Raw genomic sequence first — 15,922 nt, 5'->3', positions numbered from 1 at the left:
TGCAGTGTGATTTGTGGTTCTCGAATGGCGCTGCTTGTTAGGGAAGAGTCTTGCACTGGTGAAATATGTCAGTAAGCACCTTGTACTTTTAAAGGTTTAGCTTGCAATAATTTAAAAAATAATAATACATATGGCAAAAATGGTCTCACCACAGTGGCCAAACAGTAGCTCGTCTGGGACTGAAACCGGAGAGCCCGGTTGTCATATAAATGGAGACATTCTGAATACTTTCGTAGAATTCCTCGACGATACATATTCGCCCAGTGCACTAAGTGGCATTGAGCTGTACAGATTTATTTCCATGTACTCAAGCCCTGAGAAGTCTGCCTCCGAAACCTCTGATCCTATCCCAAAAAAAAAAACAATAAAATAGATCGGAAACTGACACAAAAGGCGGAAAATTTTGATCCAGGTTTTGTAAAACCTTTAAAAGTTTAACCAGCCTTTCCTCATGGCTGGATACCTCTTCAGTGAAAGAACTTTTTTTTTTGGTGATTTGAGAGAATTGACCATTTAACAAGCACATCCTCCAGCCCATCCACCTGCACACACTTGTATCCCTCTCCCCCCACACAAACATGCTCAGGTCCCTGTCCCTCAGCAAGCATTTGGCAGCATTCCATTAACAAAGCCACCAGCGATCTCTCACCCTCACCTGCTGTCAGAAAGAAAAAAAAAAATATGCACACAGACACACACGCACAGACACACATGCACTCATGTTCACCTGCTCTTGCCTCAGAGGAAAAGAAAAGTTAGATTCTCCCATGAAATAGCTTTTATTGTTTCCCCAGAAGGCATGGGTTGTACGCCTCTGAAAAACACACACATACGTTATACACGCACACAGACACGCACACAGACGGCGGGTAGAATGCCTCGATGGCGTTTTGTGTACCCACTCCGGGCTGCTGAAGTAAAAGCAAAAGAACTTTCCCCTTTTAAAGTATGTGCTTGTGTGTGTGAGTGTGTGTGTGTGTGTGTGTGTTAATTTCTAAAACTGGATGAGGCAGAAAGACGAGATTGAGCTTGTCATTAGGAGTTCACAGCCTGCGTGCTTGTGTGAAGGTTTGTTTTGTTTTGTATTAGCTGCCTTGTGTGTGTTCTGTGCGCGCAGAGTGTGTGTCTCTGCGTCTCCTCTCTCCCACGCTCAAGCTCCTAACGATGGCAAATGCGCCCGTGTGTTTGCGAGGCGTTGTTTCTCAAAAAACAACAACACATCCAGGAACGGCTCGTTTTGCCGGGTTTTGTGGAAGGAACACGCTCTAATTAGAGAGGCCCTCTGAAGGTGCATCAAACAGATCTTTCTCAAAGAGCAACCAGCTCATGGCTCACACACAGCGCACACATGCCACCTCTGATTATTGGAGAAATGTGTGTGTTATTTAACTATATAGCAGAGTATTAACAGACTTGTCAGTTTAGATTTGCTGCACATCTGATCCTAATCCATTGTGTTCGCTCCTAGACACACATTTACATGGAGACAAAAAAAAAAAAAAAGTGTCTGCTTTAGGTGTTGGTTTGTGGCCTCTCGGGCAGGTTTGTGCATGTACGATTCATGACCACAAGCCCTTTTTAGAAAGTGTACATAGACACTCACACACACACACACACACATACATCACATGAACACACACATTTCAATTCTCTCTCTCCTTGCATTTTACTTTATTTTCCCACCTTGATCTGTTCACTCACATAGGAGGATTTCTGCTCAAACTGCCCAGGTCATTTTGTTCAACCTGTGTCATGCCCTTCTGTTCTCAGGTGCCAGTGATGATGGTGGAATCAGCTTCTGAGACCATTCGTACGACGCCGTCCAACCAGAACGGAGTCAGCAGCCTCAGTAGCCAGTCAGATGGAGGGGGAGGTAGAGAGGGTGGGTCCAATGGAGACACCAATGGAGAGATCAGCCCAGTTGACTTGCTCCACCTGCAACAGCAACAGGTGTGTGCATATATGTTGCGTGCTTTCTTTGGCTTTTTGTGTGCATCTGTGGGGATGTTATGCATACTTTTTGCATTGTGTTTCTACCAGTATATATGCACTCATGAGACTTTTTTTTTTTTTGCAACACCTGACGCTTGTGCAACTCCTGATTCTATATATGGTACAACACGCACACTTGAGGTCGTTACATAATGTACAGACGTGACAACACTCAAGCGTCCACATAGTAATTGTTAGCTTTGCGTGTGTGAGCAGTGATGAGCTCTGACAGTTTGGCTTGTCGTTGCTTTAATTATTCACTGTTCATAATGTGCCAAATAATTCCACTGGGACGAAATTCCCTGTATTAGTCTCATGACTTTCCCAGTGATGTGTTTTTACACAATCCTCACAATCCTGAAAAAGAAAACAGGAAGAGTGAGCTGTTGTATATAAGCTTTGTATATGTGGAAGTTTCAGATTCTTATTTTTATGGCACGCTCCATGTAGCACGCAGACGTGTATTCATGACGTCAACATGTAGCGTCTGCAGTTACGCTATTTTCCTTCTGTGCATCAGCTGTACACGCTCTCTGTCTCTCTCTTTCTCTCTCTCTCTCACACACACACACACACACACACACACACACACACACACACACACACACTGCATCAAATGGAATTTCCAAACTTTTCCCGGAACTTCTTGGATGAAAATTTTATTTCTCATTCCCCTCAAAATCCAAATAACTCTCTGATGATTACTCTCTAAAGGACCCTGGACCTTTACACATAATACAGATTTACACACAGACAAACACACACATAGCATTTCACAACTTTTTTTTTCATCTAAAGGTCTCCACGTTAGTCATTTGTACGTAAACACACAAAAATGTCTGCTGTGTTGTCGTCTAATGATCTAATGATGGAAACTTAGTGATTCACGTTTTTCACTCACTGATGGAGCGTTTGCTTAAGAGATTAAGAGAGATAGAACACATTTTGTCCTCCTGTTTATCTTTAATGCGTGTTTTGTATGTTTACCCGTCACAGAGGGTCAGTGTGGGCTCCTGGGTTCTTTCTAGTGAGGAAACCCGGGGGCGGGGGGGGAAAGAAAAAAGTCTGGGTTTCCTTCCCTGCTGCTAAAATTATTCCCCCCCTAATTATAATGATGGAGCCTTAGGTGAATGAAGAACACTCGAAGCCCTTCACTCCTGTCCTGCCCTCCCTCCTCCTTCCCATGACTGCATCCTCACCCTGCTTCCTCAGCAACCTTCAGCCGAGGACACACACACACACAGCCACGCACAAATGCACACATTTAAACACCAAACCTGTAGCTCATACAAAGCAGGTCTTTATTCTCTCGGACGTGTCTATGCTCTCTATGTTTTTGCACCTGTGTGTGTGTATATAGGTGTGTGTGTGTGTGTGTGTGTGTGTGTGTGTGTGTGTGTGTGTGTGTGTGTGTGTGTGTGTGTGTGTGTGTGTGTGTGCGCGAACCCTGGTATTTCCTCTCTCAAGCGGGTTACCAACCACAAACATAGCTCCCTCTCTCTTTCCATCTTTTTCTCTTCCTCTCTCTCACCGTACTTTTTTTCCCCTCCTTCTAGCCACTGTGGACCATGAAAGACAAGCACAACCTTTCCTCCAGATCCCAACGCTCACCTCACAAAAATGTTACATCCACATATGTTGCTGTAAATTTGCATAGGTTTGTATGTGTGTGTGTGTGTGTGTTTGTTCTTTATGAACAGATTTTTTTTGTTAAACTTTTTTTGCGAAAATTAATGATTTGAGTTAAGAGCTGTAGGTGTGGTCTTCCTGCGCTACATGTATTTTCCTCTGGAACATTGTGCTCTTTTTTTTACTTGATTTATGGCTGTTTCGCTCTACATTTTGCATCGTGGCACATTGTTTTTGCATACATGTGATAATGCTGATGACTCTGTGTGTGTGTCTGCTTAGTATGGTGTCTTTTCTTTACCTTGAGATTTACAAATACACGTACAAGCTTGCGTGCCACCTTCAGCCCTCCAAAATGCTACCAGCCTTTGGTTCCTATCATGCACCTCTCAACAGCTGTCTACCTCACCCTGCCTCACTCCCTGGTTTCTTTTTTCTGATAGGAGCTGATTTTTTTTAAGTTTATCTTTTATCTGTTTTATTTTTTAAGAATTTGTTATTATTAATAATTTATACATATTTAAATTAAAGATCTTAGAAAATATTGAAATATGTTAAATGTAGTTTAAATGCACTTGGGTAAAGATGTTTTTTTTTTTTTGAGTTACATGCTAACTTTTATTGAGAGCAAATTTTGTTATTTAAAAGAAAGTATTATACTTATTTTTTTACTGTCTAAATTTTCATCCAAGTTTCTTTTGTTTTGTTAGATTTATTTAATTCATAATCAGTCTTTAAAAACTTAAGGGAGATTTTGCAAATGCTAAATTAAAATCTAAAGCTAGATCTACAGGGTCTTTTGATTTTCATCCTTTTTTTTTTTTTATCACACTTTATGGTTAAATTGAGTTTGGGTTTGATAGTAGAATAGCATATATATTTTTTTTTCTTTGAGACACCACCTAAATCTCTTGGACATACCTCCTGCTCCCCTTCCTCCTTTTATCTCCACGCTTGAGTCTCTCACCTGAAGGTATACTGGAGACCAGCGTTGCCAATGCGCATTGGAGCAGAAAAGATATACACATTGACACACTGGACTCCTGACAGCGCAGTGTTGTCAGAACACAAAGCCGTCTTTTCCTTGGGCCCCTTGGGAACCTGAGAGAAATCACAGCCATCTCCAGCCATCAAACCCTTAAACTGGCCTCTGTCTTCCATGTCTATCTTCTGATTTTATCTCCGATTCTTTTTCTGTCTATAGATAGCAAGAGAGAGATAGACAGACAGATGGATAGATAGTAGGGAAAATGATGATGGGTAAACAGAGAAGAACTTGGGAGATGGGACAACCAGTCAGCAGGAATAAAGGTAAAAGGACGGGTGAAGAGGCAGCACGGGGATGGAGTGGAAGGGGGTTGGGGGGGCATTTGTGGGCTGGAAAGAAGAAATAGAGGGATGAGGGAGGGGTGTAATGCTGAGACGTGTCAGAAAAGGGCGCCTGGGCCTCCCTGTGGAATGTGGCCTGTCTGCCTCCCCAGAAAGAACAGAGCAGGAAAGAGGGAAGAAAGTGAAAAGGGGGTGAAGACCAGTTTTGCCCCATCATCGAGGAGCGAGATGAAGGGAGGGGAAGGAGGGAAAACAATGAGCAGAGTTACAGAGCGAGAGGAAAGCGAGGTGGAAAAGTGAGAGTGCAGTGGAGAGCGTATGGCACTTTGTTGAGGTGCCGGGTGTGGACATGAAATGATGCATAGCAGAAGAGAAATGTAAGCAGGATAAATCCTAACAAACCTCAAAGTGTGTGTGTGTGTATGTGTGGCTGAGTGGAGGGTTCACTGACGAGAACCAGGTGTCTCCTATTCTCTGCTTTCCTTTAAGTCTCCTTACTGTACGTTGCTGCTACCCTCCTCCCTCTTCTCACCCATTTCTGTCTCCTCTTTTTTTTTTTTTTTCGTTGCCGTCAATTAATCGCTTCTGGTGATGATGGGAACAGAGGAGAGGAAAGTAGGAAAGAGAGGAAAGAGAGTGAGATGGTGGCAAAAAGGTGCCGTTTCCTCTTGGCAGGGCCACTCATCAGTCGCCTAAACCAGCCAGACAGGAGTTTTTCCCCTCTCTCTTGTGCTTAACTCACTCTTACACACAAATAGAAAGTGAGAAGCAGACTGTAGCAGTGGTCTCCATTCCCCAAGGGTTTAAAAGGAACGTTGGTTGAGAAAAAGGCAGTTTTAGAAATTGGTTTGGAGCTTCGATCCCCACTCCCATTTGTCATGTTCTATTTTTTCCTCAGTGCTTCCCTCGTTTCGCTCTCTCGTGTGCACGCACGCACACACTCAGATACTGGCGATCTTTGTCGCGCTCCCTTTCTCATACACACACACACACACATAAGAAGTTACACACATGCACAGAGCTGATGTGAGTTAATGAAGGGTGTAATTAAGGAGCCACAGTGATGACTGGAGATCAGGGGGAACCGATACAGATCTCAGATATACACAAACACTGATGAAAGATAGCTGTTTTGTGTGTGTGTGTGCATGTTCAAGAGTGTACATTTGGGTTTGATGCCGGGAGTGCTTTGCGGACAGATGTATGAGAATGGTGTGTGTGTGTGTGTGAGCATGTTAACAGATGATGAGAGATGCTGGATGATTCATATAACGTATGGCTTCCTGTTTGATTGGCTAGACTCAGTAATTACACCCCGTATGAATGGAGGTGGGGAGGTTTTGAGCACATGTGATTCTCTAGCTTTGGCTGAAAAGGCTTTGCTGAATTATGGAAGGTGAATGTTGGTCACTGGGACAGTTGTGTATTGTTTGACCTCCAGCACTCAACCGAGTTCAATTTCAGGTCAGGAGTGCAGGGAAGATTGAGGTGAAGAGGTGACTTCACAAGAGGACGTGGAAATGAAAAGATCATTTCAGTTACACTTTTCTGGATTATTAGGAATAATTTAATTAAATTATGCTCATTTTTAGTGCATCTACCTAACAGTTTTTTATGCAGTTTTTCTGCTTTTATGTCTGCATGCATTCATAACCCATAACTGTCTGTCAAGTGTTCTGCCCCGTAAATCAGTCCCAGTCCTCTCTGTGAGTGCTGTCACCTCCTAAAAGGTTTCCCTCGGTCTGGGCTAGGGCTTCGTCTTTATGTGGGAGGTCAGTGTGGTTCGCAGGTCACCAGAGGTCATGCCGAGACAGAGGAGGGGCAAGCAGGGTTGCCTGCCATCACAGAACACCCACTGCTGTTACTGCAGTGATACAAAGAGACCTATAGAGCACCAACTTCCTCTAGGAGTCTTAAAAGCACTAGCAGTACCCTTTATCCATCTTCTTTGACTTTTACTTCTTTACTTTTTTCTTTCCCCCGTTGGTATTTCTGCAAAATAAATCTCCTCGTAATAATCAATAAACACAGTTAGCTGGTACTACATGCTTAATGATCAGGATTGTGGAACATTTAAGACGTGTAAAGACACACACACACACACACACAGAGTGCAACAAATATAATTGTGTGCAGTGGAGCTATCCTGACCATCTTTTGAGCTCCGGAGGTTTGGTAGCATTCAGCAGCAAATAATGGAAGCTTCTGGGTGCTTACTGTCTTAACTGTACAGAAGGAGAGTGATTTGCCTTCCTCTCTTTGTGTTCTTGCACCAAATCCCCAACTTAAAAAACAAAACTCTACCCAATGAACAAATATCCACAAATATCCAAAATATAGCCTTAATGTGCAAATGAATGACCCCCCCCCGCCTCAAATTTCTAATTTTTTCATTCTAATAGCATTTTTGTTGTCGTCGTTGTTGTGTGTCAGCAACAGCTGAATGAAAGAATGCACAGAGTGAGAGTCGGAGAGTGTTTTTTCTTTTTTCTTCTCACTTTTTCTTCTCTCCGTTTTTTTTGCCTTTGCATTTCTCCCCCTGTGACCTCCTCATAATACATGCTCATCCTCCAGTTAGAGAGGAAATGTCAGCCATAGATTGGCACATTTCTCAAACCATAGCAGAAATATTCACCATAGTTTTCACATCAATTTGAACAGAACTTAAAGCTGTGAACTCTTAATACAGTCTTCCACATAAGTATGCTACAGGAGACGGACAGTAGACATGGTCCACCAGACCAGATCAGCTAGCATGGACTCAGTCATGGTTGATTGATCCAGCCAGCCAAGGGGCCCAGAGACAAGACAAGACAGCACGAACAGAAGAAAAAATATGTGTGTTTGTGTGTATGTGTCTGTTTGTCCTGTCTCTGTTGTGGAGACAGATACACTCACACATACCTGGGCACCTGTAGGGGTTAGGTTGGGTTAGGTTGCCATGGGAGTGTTTGAAAGCACTCACACTGGTGGTGTTGTCAGGTAAATAACACACAAGTGTACACAGGACGCCCTCAAGAATGGGCCGCAGCAGACGCTGCTCATGGTGAATGTTCCACTTACAGCGGGTAAAAAGTTGAGGGAAATAGGACTTCCACTCCTCAACCTAAGTCACCATGGTGACCGAAGGCTTTTACAAGGTCACAGGTTACAAAGCAGAGCTGAAAAACCTCGTTACTATAACTAGTCAGTGACAGCAGGCTGTGACTGTGTGTGTGTTGTGTGTGTGTGTGTGTGTGTGTGTGTGTGTGTGTGTGTGTGTGTGTGTGTGTGTGTGTGTGTGTGTGTGTGTGTGTGTGTGCGCGCGTGCGTGTGTGTACGGGTCTGTCTCCAGACTGGTCGAAAAAGCAGCAGCCATAATTGGTTTTAACTGAAGTGAGATGCCCTGTTTCAGAGTTCATCAAGAATAAGGCACGAATATGATGAAGCATTAGTTACAACCAGGGTTATAATGGTTTTGGATTTTACATTATCGTTCAGTTTTAGTTAGTTTTTACTTTTTTTCCTTTAATTCAGTTAGTTTTAATTCGTTTTCAGAGTGGTTTTGCTCGTTTTTATTTTTGGTTTATTGCTTAGTTTTAGTTTAGTTTCGTTAGTTTCAGTATTAGTTTTAGTTTTTCATACTTTGTCAGGTGCAACATTCAAGGTACAAGAGTAAACCTTGTGTAATAAAAACTCAAGAAAAGATACAGTTTAAAGAAATATATTCAACAACCAACTGTTCACAGACAGAAGCACTGCGTGCTAAATGTGTGTAATATTAAGGACACACATGAACATCAACAGGGAGAAACAAAGAAAAACATGAACTCCCAAACTCAATAAATTCTACAATAAACTCCTAATAAAGTTCAGCGTCAGTGCAGCAGATTAACAACAGCTTCTGTTTTGGAGCTAGCTTGGTTAGATGCTGATATGTGGCCGACCTCATGCCGTATTTCTGCTTGTGTAGCTGGATTGTGTGTGTTCATTACCTTTTTGTCGTGTGCTGGTGTTTTATATGCGGTGCGGCTGGGGCTTTTTTTGGTCCTCGCTCTTTGTGCTCAGTTTTTTGGCTGCAAACATATTTGTCCCTGTATTTTCACTTTCTTCATTCCCTCGCGTCCATTCTGACAGTTTTAGCAGCTCCCTCCAGGAATTTGCTGACATTTGTGAGTCCTCATATTGATTGTTCCTGATTGTTATTTTCTCACCGATAAAGCGGCCGGAAACGCACAAGGAAGGAACAGGTTCATCACAACGTTGCGGCTGCGTGGCAGCGAGGAGTAGTCACATTTCTCCGGAGGTGAACGCCAGATTTTGTCGGTTCAGAGCGGTTTCCGTAGCTGCCTTGTGCGCGCTTCTCAGGTGGACTTTGATGTTGGTGTTTTTTCCTCACTGAGACGTGTTCCATACATTTTTCATCATTCCCAAGACGCTCTTCTATCTGTATTATCGGACTCAAAGAAACTCCATATGGGACTCAGCCGCTTTCTCGGCAGACCGCTGCCATTACTTTGTGGACCAGCGCGGTGAGCACGCACACGCAGGCACGCACACAGCTGCCTGACGGCGCTCCCAGCTTAAACTCGAGGAGCGGAAAAATGATCAGTCCATAAGGCTTTTAAATAAAATGACAAACAAGAAAAGAAAGGTCATTTTATCTATAATTTCAGTTAGTTTTAGTTTTTTAAACTCACAATACAGTTTTAGTTAGTTACCGTTTTTTCCTTTTAATTTTAGTTTTTATTTATTTCAGTTAACGACAATGTTTTTTCAATTTCAGGTTTTCGTTATTTCGTTGTTTTCGTTGACTATAATAACCCTGGTTACAACCCTCCACCACACTCATTTACCCCAAACCGGAGCCAGTGAAGAACCAGTTATCTGCTTTATAACAGCCAAGCCAGGAAATATATAAGTCAAATGTGTTGTTGCACAGATGGGAAGCGCACAGTTGAGGTGGCAGATGTATGTACTCATAGAAATGATGTAGTGCCGTTTTTATCAAAGTTGACTGGTGATGCTATACTCACAGTCATTAAAGAGATGACTGGGTATTTAAATGCAGGACTGATCTTGTTCGCTCAAAATACTCTACAAAGATGTTTGCCTAGTGGCGAGACTTTCTTGTCATAGAGAGTCATAACATCCTCCTGTCCGGGTCCAAGTGGCCGTTGTTTTTTGTTGCTTCTTACTACTTAAATCTACAGACCTAGATGGACACCGAGAGGGGAACAAGAGAAAGTAAAGACAAAATGTGCAACGCTTGCAAGGCTGCTGGGCAAGCAGTTACCCTGGAAACAGTTGAGAGCCCAGGATGCACACAATGAACACGCACATATACACACTGCACACACAAAAGCTGCAGAGGCCTAAAGTGTTGCTAATTAGCTAGTCTGTGCTGGTCCTTTGTGTGAGCCATTTTAAAGGAGAGATTAGAGTCAACAGGGAGGACGAGAGGAATGTAGCGCTTCTCTTTCTCTTTTTTTTGCCTTCTTCTTGAGCTCTGGAACAGTGCACGGCACCCGCCTTTCACCTGATGGAAAGAATGCCTTTGTTGTCTTGCTAGTTAAGTTTTCCATAACTAAAACACATGACAAATAGCTACAGTCGTAAGTGTTGTAAGTGAAAAGTGTATAATAATGTTGTAATGTAATAAAAAGTAATAATATCCTAAGCAGGAAAATAGATTAAGCGTGATATTTTCTGACTGATGAAGACTAAAGTAAGCCATTAAACTGCCATGAGCAAACTTTTCATGCTGAAATTTCCTTTTCTTTCTGGCTTGTTGGCTCCTGCCTTTGTATTATTTTAACCTAAAAATGTGCCTCACTACATTTCTTACTAAATCACACAGTCTAGTGCACACACAGAGTTCCCCATTTCCCCTTTTTTTAGAGCACACCCCAACCCTGCTTCTCATTTGGGGAAGTTAAAGATTTTGTGCTTGTTTAGTTAAACTTATTGTACAGCAGCCAGCCTTTGTTGTACTGCCCACTTCCGCTGTTTGTGTGTGTGCGTGTGTGTGTGTGTGTGTGTGTGTGTGTGTGTGTGTGTGTGTGTGTGTGTGTGTGTGTGTGGTAAGGGTGGGTGTTAGGGTGTGTCTATTGCCATCTCTACAGCCACAACCAGGTGTAAAAGCTTTCTGAACTCAAAACATGAAAGAATTTTATGTCCATCAAAGCATGCAGGCGGGCTAATACTTTTACAGGCCACTGACTAGGACTGACTGTGCTTTTCTGTTTAACCAATAAGACTTGTGAGTGTGCACGTTAGTGTGTGTGTGTCTGTGTATGCATGTGCACATGGTAGACAGTCTCTGTTTGTGTATGTATGTGTTTTCCCTCTGTCTCCCGAGCTGAGTCTTGGCAGTGTCTTGCATGTGTTATTAGTTTGCCCCCCCCCCCCTTTTTTTTTTTTTTTTTTTGGTTATTAATAATAAGAGTTAAACGGTTTCCATATGTGAGGTCTGGTTGCCAGGCTGGTGCTATCCTCATCATGGTTTGGGCAGGAGAAATCCCTTAAACGTCACCCATCTAAGACCTGCACCTATGTGGGCCTTATAGTCCAAGGAGCATGACCTGGCTACTTAACTGTCCTACTTTATACAAGATGAGTGCTAAATAATATAAGCCACACTGTCCATCTGTGTGTGTGTGTCTGTGTAGGGGTGTGTGTGTGTGTGTGTTTTCCTCTATGGGCTGGGTCTGTCTGGAGAGAGACCTTCCTCTCCTGCCAAACGAGCTGTGTTGAAAACCGCAGGGAAACTGCATATGTGTATATAATGTATGACGTGTATTTGTATGTGTGTGTGTTTGCGTGTGTGCACGCGTGCGTGTGTGTGTGTGTGTAAGGAAACTGCTGTAGAGCTATTTGCCATCAATTAGCCGCCTGGACTGAACCGAGGCATACAGTACAGAGGGAGCTGCTTTTATATTCCCTAGGAAGGGAGTTCCTCTTTCTTTCTGTCCCTCCTCACCTCATCATTATCTTTAATTGTCTATTTCTTCATGCCCTTTCCCTTCACTTCACAGAAAATAGTTGAAAACCTCTTGTGTCGGATTTAAGATGTGTGTATATGATGATGAATTGTGTCATGATAGAAAGCAGTTCTGGGTATTCATTCAGCTCCTTTTTATGACCACGGGTATACCCCCGTGAATCAATAGAAACATTAGATGAGTGTCAGGACGTAGTTGAAGGGGAGAGGTTTTCTCGTTTCACAAAACAGTTTTGAACTGAAGAGAACCATCTGGAAATCGGCAGGGTCCCCGGAGTTTAGAACAGGTCCCTTCTGTGAAAAATAGTATGTGAAAAAAAAAAAACCTAAAATCAGCCAGGGTTTTCAAACACTACAGCATATTTTGAAGTTCTTTTGGAGTTTGTGAGTTTTTATAGCATTGGCTCTTGAACACGGTCTTTCCTCTCTTTAATGGTCAGTCTGGGCCCAGAGAAGCTTGCTTCAGCCATTTTAAAAACCTCAGCACTCAAACGGTGCCTTTATATTGCGGAAACATTACATTAAATAGCCGAACAGGATTGCCGCTGGCTGGTGGTTCCGAAGGTGTCCCAGATAGTTTAGATTGAGGCATTGAGTGCCGCTTAAGCTCAGTTATATTGGTGGACAACTGGTCTGAAGTCCACTTTTGTAGGAATGAAAACAAATGACAGGAAAGCTGGTGAAGGGGAGGGCGGAAAGACCTGATTAATGCCAGAAAAAGAGAAGGCGTACACGATGAGGAGTCAGAGGAAAGGGGTGAAGTCTTGGCAGAGGGTACTTTATTTGTAACCCACCGTGAAATTGACAGGCTTTAGAAGGCTTTGGTTCAAGCTGCAAATTCCTTCTACATATATGTTTACCCCGTGGAAACCCCTGATCTTTCTTAAATATACCTACCATTCCCTGTTTCCTTTGTCGCATTTGTTGCACGTACCATAAATCAATAAGGTCACGACTTGCTTGATAAATAACACCACAGAAACATTGATAGTGCTTTATTTTCCCTACTTACGATCATTCTTTCTGCAGCAGCTCAGCAGACTTTCCCCTTACAGTGCTACGGAGCAACCGGTATTTCTGCCCTAGCAAAATCCTGCAAAATTCCCATTAAATTTAATGTCTGCTGGAAAAAATGAGCATCAATGAAATCAGCTGCTGTAATGTTTGGTTGGAATAAAAACTTCCTGACTAAAGCCTTGATGACGACAGTTACTATAAAAACTCGGTGACCATCCGTCCTCTCAGCAATTTACCAATATAAAACTGTGTGAGATGGTTAAAAAGTTATGCGTTACATATCTGCTGCAAGAACTTTTAAATATTCTACATGAAAGTGCAGTTCATGCATTCAGTCACTCTAGCAGCCTTTTGTCTGTCAGTCAGAGGCGGAAGGCAAGGGTCCCCTCTTAAGGCCGGCAGCTGCATTCACAAGACTTTGCTTCCAATGGCAGGCCCGGATAATCTATTTTAGGTCTACGTCTAACCCATGCCTGCTGTCAGAATTTACTGCAGCGAATAAGGGTATGGGTAACAGATTTCTAGAGATGAGAGGGGGAGGGTTCAGAGCACAAGAAAGACAAAATACTTGGAGGAACGCCAAACAAATATTTGTGAGGTATGCATTATATGGAGAGGCAGAGTGAAGGCGGGAGACAGATCAGGTGATACAGACGGAGAGAAATAAAGTGATCTGGGAAAGCAATCCGGTTTATGTGGTGACTGACAGCGATGCATTTGATACATGAGATTTCACTGTGGCTGTAACCAAGCCCTCGCTCATATATGCCCCAAAGTCATATAGCAATCCCACTGTCACCTCTTCACTTTGTGTATAGCGTGTGCATGTGTGGGTGTGGGTGTAAATACTGGGTCTATTTCTGTAGGCAGGTGAGCTGATACTATACTGTGTATCATCATCCTTTTAACAAATTTACATGCTTTGTAGATTGTATTACATCTGTTCAGTCTTGTTTCATCTTCTCTCTGATCATGATTCCCTCTGAGTAGCAAGAGAAAGAGAAGGAATCAAAGATAAGGGAGATTAGAGCCAGAAAAACTGGTGGAGTAGCACAGAACAAGCCAAAAACAAGGGAGTAAATTAAAGTAGTGGGGGATTTTACTGGAGTTTGAGGGTGTTTTTGGTGCCAAAGTGAGGAGAAGTAGCGCACATGGATACAAGGGATCACCGGGATGACCCAGGAGGAAGGCAGCATCCGCACAGCTTTAGCTTGGCTTTCAGCTTCAATAACAGCCCTCCAGAAAGGAGAGAGAGAGAGAGGGAAGAGTGGGGGGGGGGGGGATCCACTTCTTTCTGAACCCAGTCTCTCCCACTGATCCAAAAATCAGAAGGCATGCAGACCTTAGAGAAGCAGCAGGGTGTGACAAGCTCTTTTCTGCATCTTCACACTGAATCCATCTGCCCGTGTCTCCATCTATTGCTCTTTCCTGGAGAAGGGAGTGGATAGAGCACTGGAGATGAGGTGCATTACAAGCCTCCCTTCCCAGACTGTTGAGCCAGTAGGGCAGATTGGGGATAGTTGCTTGGCGTTGACGATATCTGCTGCCTCAGACGCTGCAGAAACATCTGAATCACTAGTTGCTAGAACCTAGTTCAACTTCCTTGTCACTAAATGAAACAATAAGCTTTTCCCTCACGCTCACTTGTGCTCCTTCCTTTGTGCACTCTTCTTCTTGGTCTAAGAGCAGAGAAATCTGATACCACCTGCCTCCCCCTTGCCCTTCCTAACTCCCTCCCCTCCTCCTCCTTCTCCCCCAAGGACAGCCCACTGTCTGCCCCGGGGGCTGTTTATCTATGGGGGGATATGAGGAGGAGAGGGTAAAAGGGGGACGATTTTGTTTCGTTTCGGCCGTCAACAATGGACCTCAGTCAGTGCTGACGGATTACTCCAACATATGGTACCCACCTGTCTCTTTCTCTCTCTCCCTCCCCTTCATCTCCCTCCCCACCTCCCTTTCCTTCACTATGTCTCTCTGTTTAGATTTCTTTGCTTATTCCTGCGTTCTCTTTCTCTCTGTCACCCAAACACACTGGGCGGATTAGAGGCCAGATTCATCACACACATAGACCTGTTTGCTTTAGCAACCTGAGCCAGGCACGGGTGCATACACGCGTGCGCGCACACACACAAATCTAGCTAAGGAGGTCTTTTTTTTTTTTTTGCTACATGTTTGTTGATACCATCTAGTTCACATCTAAGTTTTAACTCATGACATCCCAGCTGTTGTAGGTGAAGCAGAACCTATTCTCAAATATACAGATGTGCACATGCTCATAAAGACGCTGACCGATACCTGCGGCAAAAAAAGGACATTTCTGCTCTTTTCTTCTCGTCAGAATTTTTGATTTTCAGTTAAACACACAGTTGTCAACCATTTTTTGGAAACCTCTGAGAAAGTAGCCGAGTGTGCGTCTCTGTGTGTGTGTGTGTGTGTGTCTGTGTGACCCTGCTGAATTAAAAAATGCACTGTTATTAAAGGCTGTGTCAGAGGCGATGATTTACAGAGGGGAGCGATGACAAGTCATAAGAACTCACACACCAAACTGACATACACACTTGCACACTCAGTGTGCTCTCGAGCCTCCAAGCTGAGCAGTGACCTCCTCACCCCTCCTTCCCCTTCCTCCTCCTCCCTCCCTCCCTCCCTCTCTCACTCTAATAAAACCTGTCTGACACCACCGATGTGTGTATATGTGTGTGCGCGCGCGCGTGTTTGTCTGTGTGTGTGTGTGTGTGTGCTCAGCGGCAGCACAAAGACTCTGTTGTTGGGCCTCCCTCTTAGGCCTCCCTCATATTTTCTTTAAAGGTGCAGTGCGCCCCCAAGAATGCCACAGGGGGAGTGGGGAGCAGGGGGAGTCTTAGAGGAGCTGGTGTAAGTGTGTGGGTGGGTGAAGGGGGCAGGAGGCATGCTTTGTAATGCTACAGCTCACCCAGGTCACACAGAGAAAAAGGCAAGGAGTGAGCATAAAGA

The 15,922-nt window shown here is 43.6% G+C and overlaps 1 protein-coding gene across 1 annotated transcript in view; it reads left to right on the top strand.

Annotated features, from left to right (window-relative positions):
• foxp4 (forkhead box P4) overlaps window positions 1–15,922 on the top strand; it is a 91,245-nt gene that overhangs the window by 30,823 nt on the left and 44,500 nt on the right. Inside the window, exon 2 of the mRNA XM_030729484.1 lies at window positions 1,771–1,950. Within this exon, the coding sequence (XP_030585344.1) occupies window positions 1,780–1,950 (171 nt within the window). The 5' untranslated portion in view covers window positions 1,771–1,779. The remainder of the gene's footprint in view (window positions 1–1,770; window positions 1,951–15,922) is intronic.

Source organism: Archocentrus centrarchus, chromosome 5 (assembly GCF_007364275.1).
Source record: "Archocentrus centrarchus isolate MPI-CPG fArcCen1 chromosome 5, fArcCen1, whole genome shotgun sequence".
Lineage (NCBI taxonomy): Eukaryota > Metazoa > Chordata > Actinopteri > Cichliformes > Cichlidae > Archocentrus > Archocentrus centrarchus.
The sequence above is the reverse complement of the archived record's forward strand: the minus strand, read 5'-3'. Positions and strand labels throughout refer to the sequence as shown.